The 21,909-nt window shown below is 41.8% G+C and overlaps 2 protein-coding genes across 4 annotated transcripts in view; both read right to left on the reverse strand.

Annotated features, from left to right (window-relative positions):
* LOC109951564 (vang-like protein 2) overlaps positions 1-5,771 on the reverse strand; it is an 11,676-nt gene extending 5,905 nt beyond the window's left edge. For 2 of the 3 annotated variants that reach the window (XM_020586135.1, XM_020586136.1), the window contains exon 1: positions 5,492-5,771. The gene's annotated coding sequence lies outside the window, so the exon portion shown is untranslated. The other variant, XM_020586133.1, reaches the window with a different exon arrangement.
* Positions 5,772-5,854: 83 nt separating this feature from the next.
* On the reverse strand, positions 5,855-21,328 carry ncstn (nicastrin). Its single transcript, XM_020586132.1, has 17 exons — positions 21,181-21,328; positions 19,760-19,861; positions 19,117-19,240; positions 18,731-18,852; positions 17,438-17,583; positions 14,929-15,073; positions 11,937-12,049; positions 10,912-11,064; positions 10,680-10,784; positions 10,348-10,425; positions 9,956-10,125; positions 9,772-9,874; positions 9,377-9,475; positions 8,760-8,847; positions 8,374-8,537; positions 7,932-8,144; positions 5,855-7,527 (listed from the first exon to the last, which is right to left on the reverse strand). The coding sequence occupies exons 1-17, from the start codon at positions 21,236-21,238 to the stop codon at positions 7,405-7,407; spliced, it is 2,106 nt and encodes a 701-aa protein (XP_020441788.1). The 5' UTR covers positions 21,239-21,328; the 3' UTR covers positions 5,855-7,404.
* Positions 21,329-21,909: the final 581 nt, after the last annotated feature.

Consider the following 21,909-nt stretch of genomic DNA (forward strand, 5'->3'; position numbering starts at 1 on the left):
AAAAAAAAAAAAAAAACACCAAAATAAAAGTGTTGGCATGACGGATGTTGGACTGTCATATGCTGGTTAACTGATAAAAGGAGGGTGTGGACGGCTGGCTTTGACCGGACCTCGGTGGGAAGTGCAGAGCGACGTTAGCTTCCATCACTGCAGGGTGCTGAACTTAATGTGCCTGTTATGCTCCATCTGTGTCACAGTGTTGGAAATCCACTTAACTTCAAGCTACATACTGTACGATGACAGATCAGCCTGTGGATTTTTTTTTCAGGTTATCATCAAACTCATAAGCTTTGCTTTACAGTTTGTTCTTAGGGGGAAGTACTTCCAAACTGCACTAACTTTTACCAGGCTAGAGAAGATTTTGCAGCCCTGCAGACACGTATAAAACCTCAACATGCTTATTCCCAATCACGACACTTAGATGACTAACAACCTTTTCCTGGTGCATCATCGTGAATGCCAACCTTTAGTAATAGCAGAGAAATGAGCTTCTTATGTACATTTCCATATGAAGAACTATAGAAAACTGATGTTTCACACCGACCACAGGGAATGCGCCTTCCAAATGCCACAACTCCAGCAAATTCTTGGGTTTTTTTAATGGATTTACAACAATAAGGAACACTAAAAAATGTCAAGATTCAAGATCTGCTCCTTCCTGTTGCTTTAAAGCATCTCAAGTACAAACAGCGACTACAGAGGAGCAGACTTAAGTGGTGTTTCCCCGTAAACAAATGAGTGGACAAGTGGGAAAAGATGCAAGCATTCCCAGACAAACCACATATTTTTAGACAGGCAACACACTAAACCAAAGCAATGTTTAATGAACTGCTGGTCAGAGTAACAATCTGAACTTATCACTGGTCTGTGTGTAGCCTAGAAAATAAAAATTAAGCAACTGCATTAATACTGTGCACAATTCAAAAGCACTGAAAGACGAGTCCTTCTAAAATTAAGTGCAGGAGTAGTCTCAGATTTCAGCGGCAGGTTTACCCATAAACTTCAGCGAAAATCATACATAAAGTGATGCAAGCTCACTGTTCCCATGACTCTGACACACCCATCATTTCCTCTGTGATGCTACGTGTCAATATTAACTACACTAACACAGAACTTCTCCATCTCATTTGCTCCAACCACCACAACCAAAGCCCTGCATGGCCCAGATGTATCTAAAGAGAGTAATTAAATCCCTATGACTGACCGTTAAATGTGCAGTGCACACACATTGGCCTGAGCAGTGGCAACTTTAAAGGGAAAGTCCATCAAATCAAGAGTTTATCACCTTAGATGATGAGATATTTTGTGTGCAATGTTAACATGTCAGGCTAGTTTGGGCGGAGTGGTCATGCAGTTTCAAATAGAGGCAGAGTTCACCCTGAAATTTTAGAATAATCTCCTTGGTGGGTTTCCTGAGTACAGCTGGAAATGTTAGCCCGCTGGTGGCGCAACAGGCCAGAGGTCCACCGAAGCCAAAAGCATTTAAATGTCAAACACCTTTTGCAAATATTCTTTAGGTTGAGGAGGAAATCAAACCCAACACATAGAGATTCACCCCTGAGGACCATGAATATTTGTTCCAAAGCTAATGGCAATTTGACCAGTACTTGTGAAGCTTTCTGCTGATGCTCCAAGTTTCACTCAGAGTTGTCAATAATAATTCTTCTTGAAACAGGCCCCAGAGCCAGACACCTGGACAGACCTGGACAGAGCTGGACAGAGCTGGACAGAGCCGCACACGCCCTCACCCCACAGGCCCTGTTACTCAGCAAGAACACAGACCTGGCTAACATTACACCCTGTACAATATATCCCATTATACGCTTTAGAAATGCTTACATTCTTTGCTTATTACATCTTAAACACGCTTCGTGTACTTCTAGTTCAAACTTCCTGCGTTTCCCACAGTGACTTGACAGATGACTCATCACCGTTAGGCCTTTTTTTAAAGGTGCATGTATGAACTTAGCACAGGCCTGAGTGATACGAGTCACAATAATTACAGCAAATTACTGCAGTGCTGAGCAGGGGCTTCACCAAGAAGCTCTTCCTGTTTCATTCTGAAAGACCGACCTCTCAGATGGACGACAGCTTTCTTTGGCACCGCGTTAACACGATACCTGTGTTTCCCCTCACATGATGAGAAACACACGTTACAGAAAATGTACAGGGTTGTCATTTAAAAGAAACAGACAGGGCTGGATGATTTACATTTTATATCACAGTAAACTAAAAAAAACATTTACCTCAACAACAAATTTTACTTATTTTAAGTCGTATGATTGCTCTGACTTCTGATTGGACTGGATTTTCAGCTCATTTGATTGGCTGAATCACCACTGTTGTAGCTATTCCACTGTGAATGAGAGATTAATACATCTTTTATGGGAAAATTGTTATTTCAGTCAAGTTACCAAGCATCTCATCATGTCTGCAGGCCAATAGATTTGTGTCCAAACCTACAGTGTAACCTGTAAATGTGGAGGCTAACGCTGTCGGATGCCTTCATCCTGTTGTTCCACGCTTCCTTCCCTCCATGGTATCACTGACCCTTCTTCTTTGAAATGAAGCTGCCTGTCCTGCTGCCTGTCTGTCAGCCTGTTCAGGGAGACTATGACAGAACACTTGATCTACAAAGGTGTGGTCCAGCCGCGAGATGGATAGGGTTTCCCATTCATCACACAATCCTATGTCCTACTTACAGGACTCTTCTCATCAGCGCCAGTCAGTGGTGTTACTAGTAAGAAAGTAGAGCTGAGCACAAGTGAGAGCTGCAGCCATTTGTGTAAGACCATAACCTGTCATTGCTTATGCTTTGTGAGCTGCTTCTTCAGTACAAAGGTTTATGCCTTTTCTTCTTACTCTGCTATTGTTCCTGGTCAGCCATTGTTTCCTGAACAGTAGTGTGGTTCTTTGGGTTATTTCAGGATCTTTTTTCCACCTAATTTCTCACCACTGCTTCAAAATGAAATCCTGATCTCTAAAAAAAAAAAAAGAACAAAAGAACCTGACCCTTGTTCACTTGACTCTGGGCTGAATTTAACAGAGAAGCCAACAACAGACCAGTCCTGTAATTAGTGCTTTTGTCGGCTCTGACTTTAAACAGTGATGATGTTGGGCTTGTGTCCCGGTCAGACAGTTTTAAAGCTTCAGCCAAAGGGAGCCTGCATTTTCCCAAAGGCAAAAAGAAATCAAGTTGTCATCAAACACTTGGAGCTGCTGCCTCAGCGCCAACAGCTGTCAGGGTGGAAAAGTAAACCGGGCCATCTCCGAAATGACCAACTCCATTTGACGGCCACTTGAGGCCAGATATGCCAACTGTGAAAATAAGCACACACACACACACACACACACACACACACACACACACACAGGCTGCAGCAGGGGAAGCAGCTCATCAGTGTACTGGGGCCACACACACGCACAGGGCCAGCAACCACCCACCTCCGCCTGCAACGACACCAGTAAGACCAGCAAGAAACAAGACAACTGCTGCTGTCAGGCTTGGTGCACACGTGCCCAGCAAACTGGAGCAGGTGTGTGTACAAGTCTAACAGAGTGTGGTTGAAACAACAGGCCTGTCCTCTGCTCAGTGTTGTGGTTCAAAAAGACCCCTCATTTAATCCGTCCTCATATCCCACTAAAGTATTGCAGAGACAGGAAGCAGCCCAGGGAGCCGAGCTCAGACTGATGTGTTCAGATACAAGACTCATCTGACCGGTCGCAAATCCACTGTCAGGAACAGCAGATATGGTTTTTGTTAATGATTCACCTGATTGTTTTTTTTTTTTTAATTAATTGTCTGATATATGAAATGTCAGAAAGTGGTGAAACATGTACATCTCAAACTCCCAGAATCTGTTTGGCTTGTCAGCTCAAAACCCCAAAACACTGGATTTACTATTAGAAATGATCGAGACAGCCATCAAATACTCACACTAGAGAAGCTGGAACCAGTGAATGTTTTGGTATTTCTCCTATGAAATAGTGATGACGCTCAACTGTATGTACAGCCAGTGTGAAAGGGTCAGGGGTCAACTCCCTCAAATCAACAACAAACTATGCTCCTACTCGCCCCCTCCAGTGTTATTGAGCAATGGAGTTAGTTTCAGTTATATATACCCAGGTTTTAAGATGCAGTGCAGGTGAATTAAAATTTATTTGTGGTGTTGTGGTATTTAAATGTGACATTTAAAAAGACAAACATACCTTTTAAACAACAGTGTCCCAGTGATTCTCAATAAAACGGGTTGGTTGTTTGATTATATGCTTTGAAATTTTATTTTCCCAGTAAACCAAAGCAAAAAGCACACTGGGGATATAAGATGGCAACTTATGAGTATGATTGAAACTACTATGAAAAGCTGAACAGTTAGTTTAAGCCCTGCCATTACACTGTAGTCTCCAAATTCACAATGAAAGGCCTACAGGACCTCCGGACGCACGAGTGTCAACAACACCTTGCCCTCCACAGCCTGTTTCCTAATCTGCTTTACTATCATTGTGGTATCACTGGGAAGTTTTGGCGACAAGCTTTGTCCTGTTTTTATCATTCTAAAACGTTTAACACGGTACTTTACGTCATACTAATGTGTATTGCCCATATTATATAGTTTTTCACCGAGAGTAAGCACATGACTCCTATGTCCACTATAAAATGAGGAGCCTATACTCACAGCAGGCTTATGCAGTCCTCAGGGAAGCAGAGACAACCAGGGCCTGGAAATGCTGCTGCAACATCTTAGTCTGTTTGAACGAACAGCGCAACGACGGGAAAAGCTCTTTGGATACATGTAACCACTGCGCTGCTGGCTGTGGTTACATCTGAGGAGTCGAGCTGCATCAATAATTCAGCAATATTCCACAAGCACAAAAGGCTAATTTACTGCCAGGAACCAGGAGCATTTAGGGGAAATACAAAGAGTTTTGCGAACTAATAAATAAAAAAAGAGGCTATGGTAGAAAGGCAGGACAATGGGGAGACTCCCAGGCCCCATTGGCCGCGTCCTGAAGCCAATTTATCCAAAACGTTCGTTCCCTTTCTTCCCCGTTTCTTTCCCCAAACGGGTCGCCCTCACAGTAAATGAATGGACGCACTCAAATTCCCACCAGCCCTTAGGTGAAGGAGAAATTTCAAATCCTTTGGCCTACAACTAAACTGGACGCGCGTATTCCTTCCAGGCGCATCACTCTCCGAATCCTTTTAGCCTTCAGTAACATTTACAAAGACAACAGTCTTCTCCTGCGGTTAAAGTCGGACCACGGAGCTACGTGGCCTCGGTGAGAACGACAATGGGGCCGATGAGGGTCTTAAACTTCCCCGTGGATTCAAAAAAAGCGACCGTCGCGTCCTCCCGACTATTGTTTGGGAAAACCGGAGATTTCCGGCGCCCCAAATCTTCCCTTCTCTCTCCGCAGGGCCCATGCACCCGTATCCAGCCCCATCACTAACATTTTAGAGCATTTTCCACACACAAAAAATACTACTTACTCATGCCAGGGAGTCCATTCAGGTATTTTTCACTTTCTACTTTCTTTCCACTCAGCCGTAACACCGTGCGCCCCGCCTCCGCTCCAGTTTGGCTCCTCCTCTGTTGTCCCCCCGGGGGACTGGCCCTGTTTAGTCACAACCCTCCCGTGTCCACTGTGATTTCTCTCTGTGTCTCTGCAAAGGACTGGACAGACTAATGTCACAAGGTAAGTGGATTCCCTGGCTCATAAAACCGAGGAGCAGTCAGTGGAGCCGCTTGGATGAAATCCTCCATAGCGTCACATCTGGCCGCTGTGTCCAGACCAGGTCTCCATACGGAGTTTTTATAAGGAAGCACCAGTTTCCAAACCAAATAATCACCGATTTAAACTTTTTAATGTGATTCTCTTAAATTTGTTGGTCTCAGTTATCATCAAGGAACATATTGTAAATAAGTGCCAAGAGGAAAAAAAAACAAATGCCTACAAAGCAACACCTTTATGTTCATAAATGAATAAACATGAGATGAAGCTGTGACCCCTTTTTTGTTTGCTCAAATCTGACTGATTTGCTTTTGGATAGTTTAAATGTTGGTAATCATTAGTTTGTTGTGATTTCTATTTATTTATTTAGGTTGAATCTGTTCAAATTGTTTGATTGAGATGGGTATTTAATAATAAAGTCGACAGAGAAAATATAAACCACTCCTTTTCAAACAAGGATTGTCTAAATTGTCTTAAGTTTAAAAAATGAGTTTTTATGAAGTACCGCTGTCCCAGTTCATAAGCGTTTCATTCATAACAATAGCATTTCGCACACTGGCCTCCGTTTTTGAATTCCACTCAAACAGCTACAAAAGACGCCCTGGAAAAGAAGCCACGTTTATTTCTCCGTCAAGGCATCACAATTTCTCACTGGTTTCAGCCATTAAATAAACACCTATCGACAAAATTAAAATCTCTTTTCAGAATTTTTCACCAAACAAAATGAAGGTGAAAAAGGTATGAACCAAAAAGAGCGCAGAGCCAGAGGCCGAGCACATTTTCAGTCTAAACATTAGATTCTGACTGGATTTAAAGAATTTGGCAGCTGATTGATCATTAATATCAGCCGTGCAGGACTTTTAAAAGTTCAGGAAATTATTTTTCTCCACGCAAAGATCACAATGTGTGAAATCAACAACTAGACACAAGTGTGACTATGTTTGAGCTGCAAGGGAATATAAATATTCTTGAATAGTTTTTAAAATTTCTCTGGGTTCTCATCAACTTCCCAGGACCACGAACTTCTGAAAATACTTCATCACACATTTCCAACTTTTGCAAAACCTTGAATTTAAATTTTGTACTTGTTCACTGACAAAGTGGTTTCTTAACGCTAGCACTGATAACTACATGACAGAGAAGACAGCTACAATATTGCACATACCATTGCAACCCTCACTCACACATTCATTCGTAAACACTGAATGGGGCAGTTGACTGTACACAGTCACATTTACATATGCACCATCACACACACACACACACACGCACACACGCACACACGCACACACACAAATGCTCAATGTTTAGTGCCTATCACGACACAGTAAACAAAACATTCTTTGACAATAAAGAGGGAAAAGACCCTAAAACAAAAGAAATATAAACATCTTTTCCACCGGCAGGGCCCGCTGGCACTGAACCAGAATTTTCTGACCCTGATGAGTCCAGATCCATCCAGGCCAGTCCAGTCCTCACGTCACAGCTCACCTGAGTGAGTCCATAAACGTGGAGTCGTCATCTCAGAAACCGCTGCTAGCCTGTCTGTGTACCTATTCATGGAAGAAAAGAAAAGCCCTGTTCATGTCTGGTTGGGATACAAGTAGTAGTTGTCGTAGTAGTAGTAGTAGCAGTAGTAGTGGTCGTGGGCCTGCGCTGCCCCAATGCGGATCAGTAGGTGGCGTTGGTGGGCTCCCTCCCTGAGCTGAAGAGGATGTCGGCCTTCAAGCTGATGATGTACGTCAACAGGAGGGACATCAGCAGAATGCTGACCCCCACACCCAGCGTAAACATCTGGAGGAGGGAGAAGGTTATCAGTTATTGCTCTGACCAGTGAAGATCTGTCCCTAAGACGTGGTCATGAACCTGTGGACACATTTTTGCCTTTTCTTTGAGAGGTCATCCATCATCACTGTCAACTTGTTCCAGCATTCACGAGCAAAACTAGGACAAATCAAACTGATGCTGCTGTGACACAAGTGTTTTGTTTTTTATATTCTCTGACTGACACAGGCACAAATGAATTTCCAAAAGTAGAGTAAACAAATGAACTAAACTAACCCAACATGGAAACTGGCAAAAGTAACGCAAGCTACTGACATTTTCCAGTTTGTTTAGCAGACAAATGAGGCCTCACAGCCTTCAGAGTGATAAATCTGTGTTCTGTCTTTGACCCTGAGGAGAGAAGGCAGATGTACCTCCAGTTCATGACTGGCCACCAGGAATATGCGTCCTTTGATGGTCTTCCACCTGGACTCTGTCCATGTAGAGTAATCTTGGGAGGTGTACTGCTGCAGGTCAAAGGCTGGGGACAGCGCTTTGGAGAGACGGACAGTGGAGCGGACGCAGAAACCCTCCCTCGTTGTATTATTGGGAGGCGCCACACCCTGAACCCACAGATAGGAGTACATCTGAGGAGGGAGGCAAGAAGGGCCACAGGGTGATGGAGGGGGGAGATAAATATGTCATTATTTCTTTTTAAAATGAGTGGGACGTGTGCCACAGATGTGACAATGTTGCAGGTCCTACTTAATACTACCAGTTGGCAACAGAAGTCATGGTGTCATTTTATTCTGTATTTATCCAAATGTGTTGGTGTCACATTGGCTTTGAAATTAATTTGACAACTGATGTCTTTACATGTTTGTTCTCTTTGTCGTCCTTATCCTCTCTCTGGTTCTGGCAGTCGTCCTGGGTGATGTTGATGGCGCTGCCCGTCAGGTTGGCCAGCAGGTGCTGGACTAGAAGAGTTGGTACGCTGGACTGCTGTGTCACACCCACATAGAGGTTTGGGGGCCTGTCATCTGATAAAGAAATTACATTTTGTGCCTGAAAATGTACCAGTGTTTGCTCTGCTCTGTCCCCATGGTGATAATGACAAAAGAGTGGCTGACGGCCCATAGAGGCGTTTCCCCAAAATAAAACCAGATCATCAGTGTCTGTAACTGTTTATCAATATCAATTATTTGCCACTATTGTCATATAAATCCAGTTTACAGAAAGTCTTAGCTTGTATCCCAACTTACTCAGGTGACCCATGAGCTCCGATGAGACGAGCTGCTGGAACCAGGAGTTATTGGACTTAACAAGGAACCCGTACAGCATTTGGGTCACCTGAGAGAGACGACACAAACATTGATGTCTGTCACTTCGGCTCAGTTCAGCAAGATAAAAATAAATAAATAAATCACCAAGACACATTAGTCACAGAAAAGAAACAGTAAAGTCTTTGTCTTTGAAATAATGATTCTTCTAAAAGCATATTTCAAATTATTGAAGCAGAAATAAAAAAAAAGCAGGTAAAGACGAGGAAAAAATAAATAAACAAGCACAACACACAAAAAATGATCAGACTCAGGAAAACATGTAAGCCAAAAGAGAAAGTAAGACCAATGTCAGTCTGTATCACCGACTTGTTTCTAGACATTCAAAGGCTTTTCTACTCTTGTAAATTTGCCCTCACAGCAGAGTAGAAACTACAAACAGAGATAAGGTACAGAAACACTCTTCAGACTAAGAACAACTGTGATATTTCTGATAAGAAAGTAGAGGTGAGAACGGGTAAATATACTGCAGGAGCAGTGAGCTCGTGGATAAAACAGCTGGAAAGCTTGAAACACGTTTACTGAATTTACAGTCTTACTATTAGAGCATCTGCCTTAATGCTGCTCAGCTGGCTTTCTGCTCCTCCGGCCTGTTTGTAGAGAGCCTGCGCCACCATGGTCGCCACATCGGTCAGAGCCTGAAAGATGCATGAACAGCATGAACTGAGCTGTCAACAGAGTAGCCTCTTAAAGACACGTTAAAAATCACAAGACAGGTTATTACTTAAAGATTTTCATTGGAACAATCAGTCAGCAAACAGTGAGGAGGCGCTTAGGTGATGACATGATTAACTGTCACTCAAAGCTCCACATATTGGAAACAGATGTAGCTTTTTTTACTCGTGTTCACCTAAAATCGCTACTTGAAGTTACCCCTGTCCAGAGCCAAACCACAGTGAATGAAACACATGTCGTGGCCTGGCTTTGCAAATACCTTGGCAGTGTCAGTGACAGTTTCTAGCTGCTTCTCTGGCGTCAGGTCTGGTGAGTACGAGATGTTCAGGTACTCTGCGTTATCATACATGCTCTCATAGAAGCTGCACACAGAACAGAAAAATAGATTAACACACACAGGATTCCACCATGATGGACTGTTATGGCGTGTAGCTCTGAATCACCTATTGGTGAACTGAGACTGATGATCCTCGATAACAACACCGGGGATTGGCCGAGCTCGCAGGAAACGCTGGAAAGACGAGGGCGGGAGTGGCTGAGAAACTCTGGGCTCGTCCACTGAGACATTTAAATCTGCGGCAGCCGAGCGCAAGTTGCTGATAAGATCCTTAACCTGAAACAAAGCATTGAAAAACTCGATGCCATACATACACTAACACACACACACACAAAGTTTGATTTTGATCACCGTTCTGCTTTTAAAGTTTCTCTCATATATCCACTCTACATCTAGACAGTCCTGTTCTCCCCAGCAGTGGCCGATGTCCTTCTGTGGTGTTTGAACAGTGCTGAATGAGAAGAAGGGAATCTCTTTTAAATACACACTGATACGAACCGTGTCATTGACGCTGCTGTTCCTCCGAGACACGGGATCAGAGTGAAGCCACAGCCCGGAGCCAGCAGCAAATCCCACCTGTAGTGAGAACATCCAACAAACTGAAACACTATATATACACACACATAATGGACAGCTTATAATATTACAGTAAAAAAATATCTTTGACCAATCAGAGAACTTGTCCACAACATACAGATTTAAGTAGTAGTAATAGCAAAACAACAACGTATTAATTTCATTCATTAAATTGTTTTGGCCTGATTCATTCATTAACAGTATTGTTTATATGTTCTTTGTTCAGAGTTTGTTCAGAAGAATAATAAACACACCTGCCCGATTTCTAGTACTGAGTGAACATTGTCCAGATCCACTGGAAACTGTTTGTTCTCCATGTCATACACCATCCTCGAGCTGCCGATGTAGTCAAAGGTTTCCTGGGGTCAAACAGTCAAACAAAATGTACAACGGACATGAATAATGCTGACGTGTACTCCAAACAAAATCAAATTTAGCATGTTGACCAAGCATCACGGTGTATACAATGGTGTGTAAACAACTAACCCCTTGGAAGAATGTGTAGAGGATGGTGCGGTTAGGCGGGGCCTCCTGGGTGGCGTTATGCAGAGCGTGAACAGCCGCCAGCAAGGTGACAAACCCAGAGACTGCACTTTCTGCTCCTGGAGCAATGTCAAAGAAAAAGGACCTGCTGTCCAGCTGCAGGAGAGCGAGGAAAGGAGGGGCATCAAGCAGAGATCATATCTAGGGAAGCTATAGCAGGTCGTCTCCTAACCGGAAGGTTGGTGGATTGATTCTAGGCTTCTCCAGCCTACATGTCGAAGTGTCCTTGAGCAAGACACTGAACCCCAAGTCGCTCCCGGTGATGTCACCGGTGCGTGAATGTGTGTATGTTTGGGGGTGCGAATGGGTGAATGGGCAAACTGTGAAAGTGTTTGGAGTGTGTTGCAATGTACAGAAAGGTGCTATACAACTATAAGACCATTTACCATCCAGGTAAGTAGCTCAGCTCCGTCTGCAATGACCTATTTCCACCCTTCCATTAGTAAGTCTGTGGCACAAAATGTGGCTACAAGCTCCACAAATGTCTAATTGTATTGTTTTACCTACAGCATAACAAGCTAAATGTATTTCTGTGTCATTCACTGATTGCAAATAATCAGTCATTATCAAGGAAACTGAATATTTTCTCAATCATCTAGTTAATAAACATTAGAAAACAGTGAAAAAATGCAACATCACATGGCACGCATTACAAAGCAGGACTTAGCTTGGATTTGACTTTTATAGTGGAAAGCATTCAAAGTGAGTGAGATCACTGCAGAAACTGGACAGAAAAATTTCACTGCTTTTCACAAACTCGCTCAGGCACCAGCACGCTAATGAGTACCACATGTCGTACTGTAGTGAAATAATGCTACAAGCTTATATCACTTCTTTTAAACCCATCTGATCTTTTTTTAAAATCACATTTCTCCCAGCCAGTTTGATCGCGTTCATTTTGAAAGCTTTTCAGTATAAAAGCCCTGCTTTGTAACATCATGTGATGTTTCATTTTTCACACAGCTCACCCTGGCTGCTGCGATGACCACACTCTCCCCCATCTTGTGGCCCTTGGCTGTGTTGTTGAGAGGTTTGGATGAGGCCCAAACATTAAAGTCACCCAGTGGGTCGCACACCACCTCTAAAGAGTGATGCAGAACAAGAACCAATATAAACCTTGGTTAGAGCTGGTGAAACAAAACTATTATCAGGCTATTTTCTTGTATTTAATAGATTGTCTTCCTGAAAAAGTTGTGTAGCCTATATTAAAAATAAGTACATTGAAACCATCATATCTATTGCAACTCACATCACATCTTAAAGAAATAGTGAAGTTTACAAGTTGGTTAGTAGTTTCATGCTGAGCTGCGTCAAGAGGGATGCCTTCTAGTAGTCCTAAGTTTGTTGTTGGTAGTGTGTACTACTCAGGTTATGCCCAAAGTTAACGTGGAAACAAGCTTGTAACTTGCAGATTTCACAACTGGAGTATTTTGCAGTTTGTAATTTTGGGACACCAGTAAAACCTGCTCCCGTGTTTGGATTATATTTATGGGTGTGAGACATCTTAGAGCCACTCCCGTGTTTCATGGGAAGGAGAACATGGTTCTTGTCTACATTCATCCAGTATGTTTTAAAAGAAACAAGCAATGGGCCAAAGGGCTCCAGAGATTTCGCCTGTGTCTCATGGCCCAAAATGGACCCAACAACGTTCACAAAGCTGAGAGTTACAGGTGCTGTGAGGAAAAACGCTGCAGAGCTGTGTCATCACCAGCCAAGCTAACAACAGCTGACAAGGGAGCAAGTGCAAATAAAAACATTATTATTTATCAATCAACCAAACTAAAGATACCTGTGAAAGACTATGTTCCTAAAAGGGCCACAGTGATGACATTCAGCAGTTCACCTACAGCGTAACAGTGCCACTGAGTCAGCTTTATAGGAACATATGTTAATGAATGCTATTACAGTCTCATGCAAAAGTTTAGGCACCCCTTGATAAATAACAAATTTTGGTGATTTTTTTTATTTGAACAGATGTTAACACAGTCTCTCTTGGAAATGGAAAAAATGCACAATATTTTCTGCAAACAGTGATGCATAGTTACTTCTTATGCCATAAATTGAACAAAAATAAAAAATAAAAACATTATTATGGCATGGTGCAAAAGTTTGGGCACCCTACACAATCAGTACTTAGTAACACCTCCTCTGGCAGATATCACAGCTTGCAAACACTTTTCATAGCCAGCTAAAAGTCTTTCAATTCTTGTACTTGGGATCTTCTCCCATTCTTCCTTGCAAAAGGCTTCTAGTTCTGTAATATTCTGTGGTCGTCTTGCATGCACAGCTCTTTTAAGATCTACCCACAAATTTCCAATGATGTTTAAATCAGGGGACTGTGATGGCCATTCCAAAACCTTCAGCCTGCGTCTCTTGAGGTATTCCATAGTGGATTTCGAGGTATGTTTAGGATCATGGTCCTGTTGTAGAAGCCATCCTCTTTTCAGCTTCAGCTTTTTTACAGATGGTGTGATGTTTGCTTCCAGAATTTGCTGGTATTTAGTGGAATCCATTCTTCCCTCCACCCGTGCAATGTTTCCTGTGCCACTGGCTGCAACACAACCCCAGAGCATGATAGATCCACCCCCATGCTTAATAGTTGGCAAGGTGTTCTTTTCATGAAATGCTGCTCCTTTTTTTCTCCAAACATGCCTTTGCTGATTGTGTCCAAAGAGTTCTATTTTAACTTCATCAGTCCACAGCACTTGTTTCCAAAACGCATCAGGCTTCTGTAGATGTCCTGTTGCATACTTCAGACGTTGGATTTTATGATGGGGACGCAGATAAGGTTTTCTTCTGCTGACTCTTCCATGAAGGCCTTGTCTGTGCAAGCATCGCTGCACAGTGGAACGGTGCACCACCACTCCTGAGTCTGCTAAATCTTCCTGCAGGTTTTTTGCAGTCAAATGGGGGTTTTGATTTGTCTTTCTGACCAGCATACGAGCAGTTCTGTCCGAGAGTTTTCTTGGTCTTCCAGATCTCATCTTGACCTCCACAGTTCCCCTGATCTGCCATCTCTTAATTACATTTCTTACTGTGGAAACTGCAAGCTGACAACGCTTTGCTATCTTCTTGTAGCCTTCTCCTGCATTGTGGGCATCAATAACTTTCATTTTCAGGGTCTTACACAGCTGCTTAGAGGAACCCATGGTTGCTGGGTGTCCGCAAGTGTGTGCACAAGGTTTGAAGAGTCAAAGTATTTGTACAGCTTTGAAATTGGCATTTACCAATGACAGCTGTTGCTGTGCATCAGATCTAACGAGCTGATTAAGGTCTGAAACCTTGTGAGAGACTTTGAGACTCTGGAACTCTTAGGGTGCCCAAAACTTTTGCACCATGCCATAATAATGTTTTTATTTTTTATTTTTGTTCAATTTATGGCATAAGAAGTAACTATGCATCACTGTTTGCTGAAAATATTGTGCATTTTTTCCATTTCCAAGAGAAACTATGTTAACATATTTTCAAATAAAAAATCACCAAAATCTGTTATTTATCAAGAGGGTGCCTAAACTTTTGCGTGAGACTGTATATCGCTCTGGGCCACATAATGATAACCAAGAGACTGCAATATGTATTTAGTATTTACGTGAGTAAAACACTAGTTGCAGGTAATAGAACTTACAGGCTGCTACTAGAACTATACCTCTGCCACAGCTCAGCAAGGAACTACTGTCCAGGGAAAACTGTCTGAAATAAACTGTAACTTTAAGAGGTACCGACTAGAACTGGCTTATTGGGACAGCTGAAGCTGCAGTTGGAGTGAGTTTTTGCACAGAACAAAAGCTGTGTATTTTGACGGTGAATCAAGTGGAAACATTCAGGGTCAGTGTGAATAGACCGATTCTTGAGTATCTAGGGACACATCAATATTGTTCTAACACCAATTTGAAAAGAATCCCTAACTATTCCTTTAAATGAGCAAAAGATAACCCTGTTTGTCCACTGATATGTAATCACCTGGGCTGATGCTGAAGTTGATGTCATTTCTCCTCATACAGGTGGCTGTGTCAGTGACGGCAGACATGTGGGAGTAGAGCTGCATGGCGCACAGCGGGTACTGAGGAGTACTGCCGTTCACAGCACGGTTATGATCCCAGTAGCACTGTGACCGGAGCAAAGCACACACATGTCTGGGTTTGTTTTTACATTCATAGAAACCACAATCACATTATAGTATTTTATCCATCCATTATCTATACTGCTTATTCCTGAATACGGTCACGGGGTGTATAGTGTTTTAGTGAATCTCAAATGGTTTTCAATTCTTAGAACAAGCTAGAACATATACACTTGGGTCTGGCTCCTTGCTCAGGGGCACACTGGCATGTCTGGGCATAGCAACGCTCTAACTACCATGTCCAGGACTATATTTATCACTCTGACACAGTAGCTGCTGTGGGAATCAAACCTGATACTGTTAAGTTTACAGAACAGTTTCCCCCATCTATGCTGCTATCTTATCAGACGCAGGTAGCCCATACAAATAAACTGCAACATCAATAGAACCTCTGGGCTAAGTCACCAAAAGGTCTCAGAAAACACAATGTTGCTAGTACAGAGCAATGTATATAGTTATTTATGTATTTAATTTTTCATTGGTTCTAATTTTTATTTATTGTTTTCATTGTTATATTCTATTCCCTGCTGCCTACGAACACACTGAGAACCTCTGTACCAGAGTCAAATTCCTTGTATGTTCAAACATACTTGGCCATTAAAGATGGTTCTGAGTTTTCTGCAAATAAATGCACAGTCTGCCATTATCAATGAGCTGAAACTGAAATGAAACCTGCTGTTAACTTGCCACGTCTCAGGCCTGTTGCAGGCGTCAGCTTTGCACGGCTTCACGATGAACGACATGGCATCTCTAACTGTGTTATAATAAGCACTGTTTTGTCATGTGTTGTTGCTCTGGATATTGCTGCTGCATTACTGTGCTAATGTTCTGCTGTTTCCTGCTGCTCTGCATGGCTCGTGCACCATCTTGAGAATGCTTTTTACTGCTGTGTTTGCCATGACTACCATCTGGAGGTTTTAACAATCATGTCACTGGTTTCAGAAAATCTTTCCAAAGAACTGCAGTTGAAAATTAACCAGCTGACTAACACTGGCAGCTTCACAGAAATGCTGATTAATGTGTATTGCCCTTATGCACAGATAAACGAAGCAAGATCTAAAAAAAAAAAAGTGAAAGTCACACATGGTGTTGAGCTCATAATCTCTGTGATAACTGTATTCTCTGGAAAAGAACTATATGCACACTTGTATTGCATCAGAAGAGCATTTCTAACACCTATGTAATATGATCTGTCTGTTTTTGCATATATAATAGTTTAAAAGCAGCTAATGATATGTGGATTCTTAGCACAACATGCCACAACATGCTCTGCATAAAGATGATCTTAAGTGCAGGTGGAACAGCTTTATTGGCATCAGTCCAAATCACAACTACCACTGAGACAAGTTTGAATCAGATTTGACTGCAGCTGTACTGTCTTTGAAAGCATTTAGATTCTCCAGCACCACAGGCAACTGAACAAGGTGACAATTAGATGGCCACAGAAGTGGACTGGCAACACAAAGCAGACTGGGAATTTGTTGTCAAGTTGCTACAGTTTCATTCATGAGATTGAAACAAGTTAATCTATCAACAAATCATCAATTTGCTTTGCTGGCTATCAAATATTATAGGATATGTCTTTGCCTTATAGGCAAAAAAGAAGTGATGAGTGTTGTAGAAGAAATATGTTTAAAATATGCTGAGAGAGAAATCAGCCCTTTCATTAAAGGGACAGGACAGATTTTCATGTTTATTTTACCCAGTTACAGTCAAACAAAATCTTTTTTTTTTTGCATTTTCTTACAGAAATGTTGGGTTAACTTCAATAGTATGACTTCTTTAAATGTTTTTGCACTGACTACACTCAACAGCTACTGAGCTAGGACTGATGAAGACAATGGTAGGTCAAGTAGCTCTACAATAATCAAACATAAAAGCTGTCAAGCTGTCAGCGACACAGCAGCTGCTCCCTGCTCACTTCTCTCTGATGGTCCTGCCTCATTGCTACTCTCCTCATCATCACATGGAGCAGCTGCTTAAATAGCTCCATTAACATTGCATACCTTGCAGCATCAGCCAGCAAAGCCTTTTTCTTTTTCTTCACCTCTGTGTGTGATTTTTCGCTTTCATTTGCTACCACATGCAACAAACTGCCTGGGTGCCAGATACTGTGTAGTTATGCTTCAGTTGCAACATCCCTCAGTGCACCAGTAGTGCTGCTGCAGCTAAAACACCCTACTGAATATCTGTATAGGCTGTATAATGTCTAAAGGTTCTGGGATTAAAAACAGGCCAGAGCACTGGGAAAATTCTCAAACGTCCTGATGGCCACTCAGTACCTGGATGGCCATTTTGTCCAGCAACAACAATGCATTTGAACAGAATCTAATCTGCTGTCACGTTTACCTGTCGTATGACCTGAGTGTCATTGTCGTCATTCAGAGAGAAGATGGGGAAGTCATACTCCTCATAGGATAAACCGTTTCCCAGAGGGTTCCACACTGTCTTATTACAATGGGCCAGGGCTGGATCATAGTTCTCTGAATAAACACCTGAGGGAAACACAAAAAAACCACATCAGTTGCACTAACACCCAAGCAGGGACTCATGAAGCGTGTGCTGCATCAGTAGGTTTCTTCAATGTCGTGTAAATAAACTGAAGCTAAAAAGTGTTTTCGTGTGTAGCTCCCTGATTTCTACTTATAAGATACATTCATTCATTTTCTACCGCTTAGGGTCACACCCTGGACAGGTCGCCAATCCATCGCAGGGCTAACACATAGACAAACAACCACACACACACACACACACACACTCCTATGGGCAATTCATAGGCAATTCAGTACCTGGATGGCCATTTTGTCCAGCAACAACAATGCATTTGAACAGAATCTAATCTGCTGTCACATTTACCTGTCGTATGACCTGAGTGTCATTGTTGTCATTCAGAGAGAAGATGGGGAAGTCATACTCCTCATAGGATAAACCGTATGACACCAATCAACCTAAGCTGCATGTCTTTTGACTGTGGGAGGAAGCCGGAATACCGGGAGAGAACCTATGTAAGCACGGGGAGAACATGCAAACTCCACACAGAAAGGCCTCAGGTCGACCGGGGCTCAAACCCGGAACCTTCTCGCTGTGAGGCAACCGTGCTAACCACTGTGCCACCGTGCTGCCCTTTATAAGATACATGAAAATTAAATTATCTATAGGATTAATATGCATCTACAGTGTCTATAAAAAGGCAGACACTGTTACTGCTACTTTATGTTTCTACTTCACAACATTACAGAGGAAAATCTTGTATTTTTTACTTCACCTCATTTATTTGACAGCTGGGGTTACTACAGCAGTAACTATTAAGATTTTATATAAAATACTTATGATAGGTTCATAAAACAAGTTATATTTTTAGCATGACACTGCCCAACAGGAGTTAAAATTAGCTCCAATTAGACCAGCTACATCATCACATGGCTGGTTACACATTAATGTCAGTAATATTCATATTATAATACAATGCATATTAATATATAAAAGAGAAGAGGAAATATTTGTATTCCTGATAGTAAAGCACTAACACTGCAGCTTGTGAGGTCTAAGTGTTTTGCCCTCTGAGGATGATAAAACTACAACTAATTTCTGTTCCTGGTGTAATACTGAGGGCTAAGTATTAAAATGTGAATCTCCACCCACCTGTGTTCTCGTTGGGACAGGTATTATGCGGAGAAAAGTCTGGAGGTGGGTTTGTGTTTATCGCCACAGCAGCAACACCTGCCACTCTGCCGGAGCTGTTCTTCAACTTCATCATGATGGATCTGATGAGCAGACAGTCGGCACAGGGCAGGGAAGATGATACAGGTACAAGTACAGGTAAGGCATGGGTGTGAAATGTGGTTCAAGTTTCTTTCCTCAGGGTTAGATAGCACATCTTGTGACAGTTTATGACTAGCTGAGATTTACTGCTATGTACTGCTGATGTTGTAACTTCCCTCCTATCTGCCAAGACTGAAAGCAGAATTATGTATCATTAAGAATGACTGTAGATGTTCCCTCTGTAGGGTGAGACATGTTAACTGTACCTGTTAAAGAGCGGGGGCTCCAGGATAACCATATAAGGGGGGTTGGGACCAGAGCGCAGGACCCAGTCCAGGTCGCCCTCTGACTCAAGCACATGGAGCACACCCACATTGCCTGACAAAGAGGCTGACAGCCAAAACAGGAAATTAAATACCAGCATCTGTGATACAAGGTGTAACACCTGTAATAGATTAAAAGTCCTTCAAGCTTGCCTCTTATTCACTACTCTGAAAGATCTAGCATGAAATGTGTTGATGACAAAATGGCTGTTGCTGTGGCTTCTGTAGTATTACAACAGTTTAAGCTACATTCTTGCAGCTTTTGATAATCAAGTATTTCATAGCAGAAAATGCCTGTTCTATCTGTAACTTGTGTGCTTCCATTGTTTTTCGAAAATAATTTTTAACTCTCAAATTCACAAGAATTGATTCACTTATTTCCAAACTTGAACTGCATGGAGCAACACTTCACAAAACTCACAAAACTCAAAAACACCAGCTTTAGTTGATTTTGTAGTAAGCCTTTTACTACAAAAGCCAAGAAAGTAAGACACTCACAGGACTTGAGGACACACACATGTCCAATATTCATCTTGGACACCCACGATAAATACTAATCAGTCATTTAATTTATCACTCTACTCACACTGGCAGCCTATTTGATGTGTTGCATTGAGCAGTCGCACACATGGAACAGTATAATTGAGGTGCACATAAATCTTCTTTTCCACTGAGTTACAGCTGACACCTGCAAGGGGAAAAAATTGCACAAGGAGAAAATTTTAACACTTCATTACAGCATATCTGTGCTGAAGCCAGCTTAATACAGAGGCAAAAGGCTAGGTGGATCACATTTGGATGTGAAACCTGAACTAAAACTCTGGTGTGGATACTATCTGTATAAACAGATGTTCCTCTTAGCAAGATATCTGATCTCTATCAATTCTGGGTTAATGGTTGTGTACCAGACCTCTGACATCCCCAAAAAAGAATGGAAAGTCTGACCACGCATTTCAAGTTTCACTAAGCTCATCAATTCATGAAATGCTTTAATGAAGATTCAATTTTGGCGCTGTTGTAATGCACCATGTTATACTGAAAGTGTTTCTATTATTTTGTCCACTCCATTTATATCAATGAGGCTATAACAAAAACTCCTTTCTGAATAACACCGTATGTTTCAACAGCAGCTTCCAAACTGATGGTACAGTTGAATCAACACCTCTCTAAAACATTATCACCATCATGGAGAATTTATTGCAGTACTGTTCTACAGTATTGCACTGGATTATTTTAAAATATACCTTGTTATTGTGTAATTTTAAATGTTAGCTATCTTGGTACACCGTATGAAATCATTTGTGCTCTTTTAGTGCCTTTGTGCACTAAAATCTTATCAACTGAGTTCAAAGAGCTCAGTGGTCTGATCCAGTTAAAACTTTCGGCTTGGTCCGCCTGTTGCTCCCACATCCTTCAGAGCAACAGCAGTAAAGTAAAATTAAAACCCATTTTCATTTAAACAAATTGATGCTTTGTTGACTCACTGCTGTGCCGAATTTACCAAGACACACTAAAAATTTTCACTTTACATTTGTTTCTCATGCTATGTGGGTTTAGTGAGAATCAAATTAAAACTAAATAACTAATTATATTTATATAATTTGGCATGTTGTTCCCTTGAGCTCCGGGCGGTGGCAGCGGGGAATCACGAGCCGTCACGCTGATGAGTTGCTCATACGAGGAGGGCAAACCCAATCTGTGACTACCTTAAATAAAAATTAACCTAAAAGATTTATTAAGAAAAGACAACTATTTCTGAACTAGTTATAGGTTGATGTAAATGTGCAAAGAGTTGTTGCAACACTAAAGCCCACTGTAAAACGTGTACTTAAAAAAAAACCGACAACAGAGATTAAAGGCTTTATAAGGCAGCTTGTGCTAACCCTGACTAGCCTAGCATAGCTCCGAGCACAAAGAAGTCCATCAAGATAACCCCGACAGAGAAACACACTCTGCCCGTTAACAAATACGTGTACACATAAATTCAGCACTTAGAATATCACTTACCGATGAAAAACCAACAAACTATCAAATTATTAATCCATCTGTTCGACAGAAAATCCATCTTCCTGGTTTGAAAAGCAGAAAAACACAACAGGAAGTGTGGACAGTAGAAACGTCCGGGTTCTGCACTTTGGTTCCGCTTCCCTGAAGGGGAACGAACTCTATTAAAACGCCACCTCTGGATCTCTGCGATGGAAGTAATCAATGTTTTAAACGTGTTTTTATAAATAGTTTCAGTTCTGATAAACTATTATGTACCCGTAATAACATTATCTCATCTTCATATTAACCGTTTTTACATGCTTGTAAGAATAAATCAAATCAAATCAAATGTCATTGTTCTTAATTAAAAGGGAGCAAAGTTATGCTAGTGAGTAACTTTACCTCCCTGCTGACTCAGGCCTGTGTACTTTATAACTATACCACCTATATATAGACAGACACACACGTCCACACACACACACACACTTTGTTTTGTAGTCAGTGGGGACTTTACATTGACTTGCATGCATTTCCTGTAGACTAACCCTAACCTTAACCAGAACCACTACTTGCATAACTCTAACCCTGACCCTTGCCCTTAACCTAACCTCAAACCATGTTGCCACCCTAAAATACAATTTCTTGCCCATGGGGACCTCAATTTAGGTCCACACCGTGAAATGGGTCCTCATGAGTTGGTTTGGAGTCAGAAAGAAGTCCCCACGTAGCAGGAAAAAAGCGTCCCCACAC

This window comes from Monopterus albus, unplaced genomic scaffold (assembly GCF_001952655.1).
Source record: "Monopterus albus unplaced genomic scaffold, M_albus_1.0 scaffold396.1, whole genome shotgun sequence".
NCBI lineage: Eukaryota > Metazoa > Chordata > Actinopteri > Synbranchiformes > Synbranchidae > Monopterus > Monopterus albus.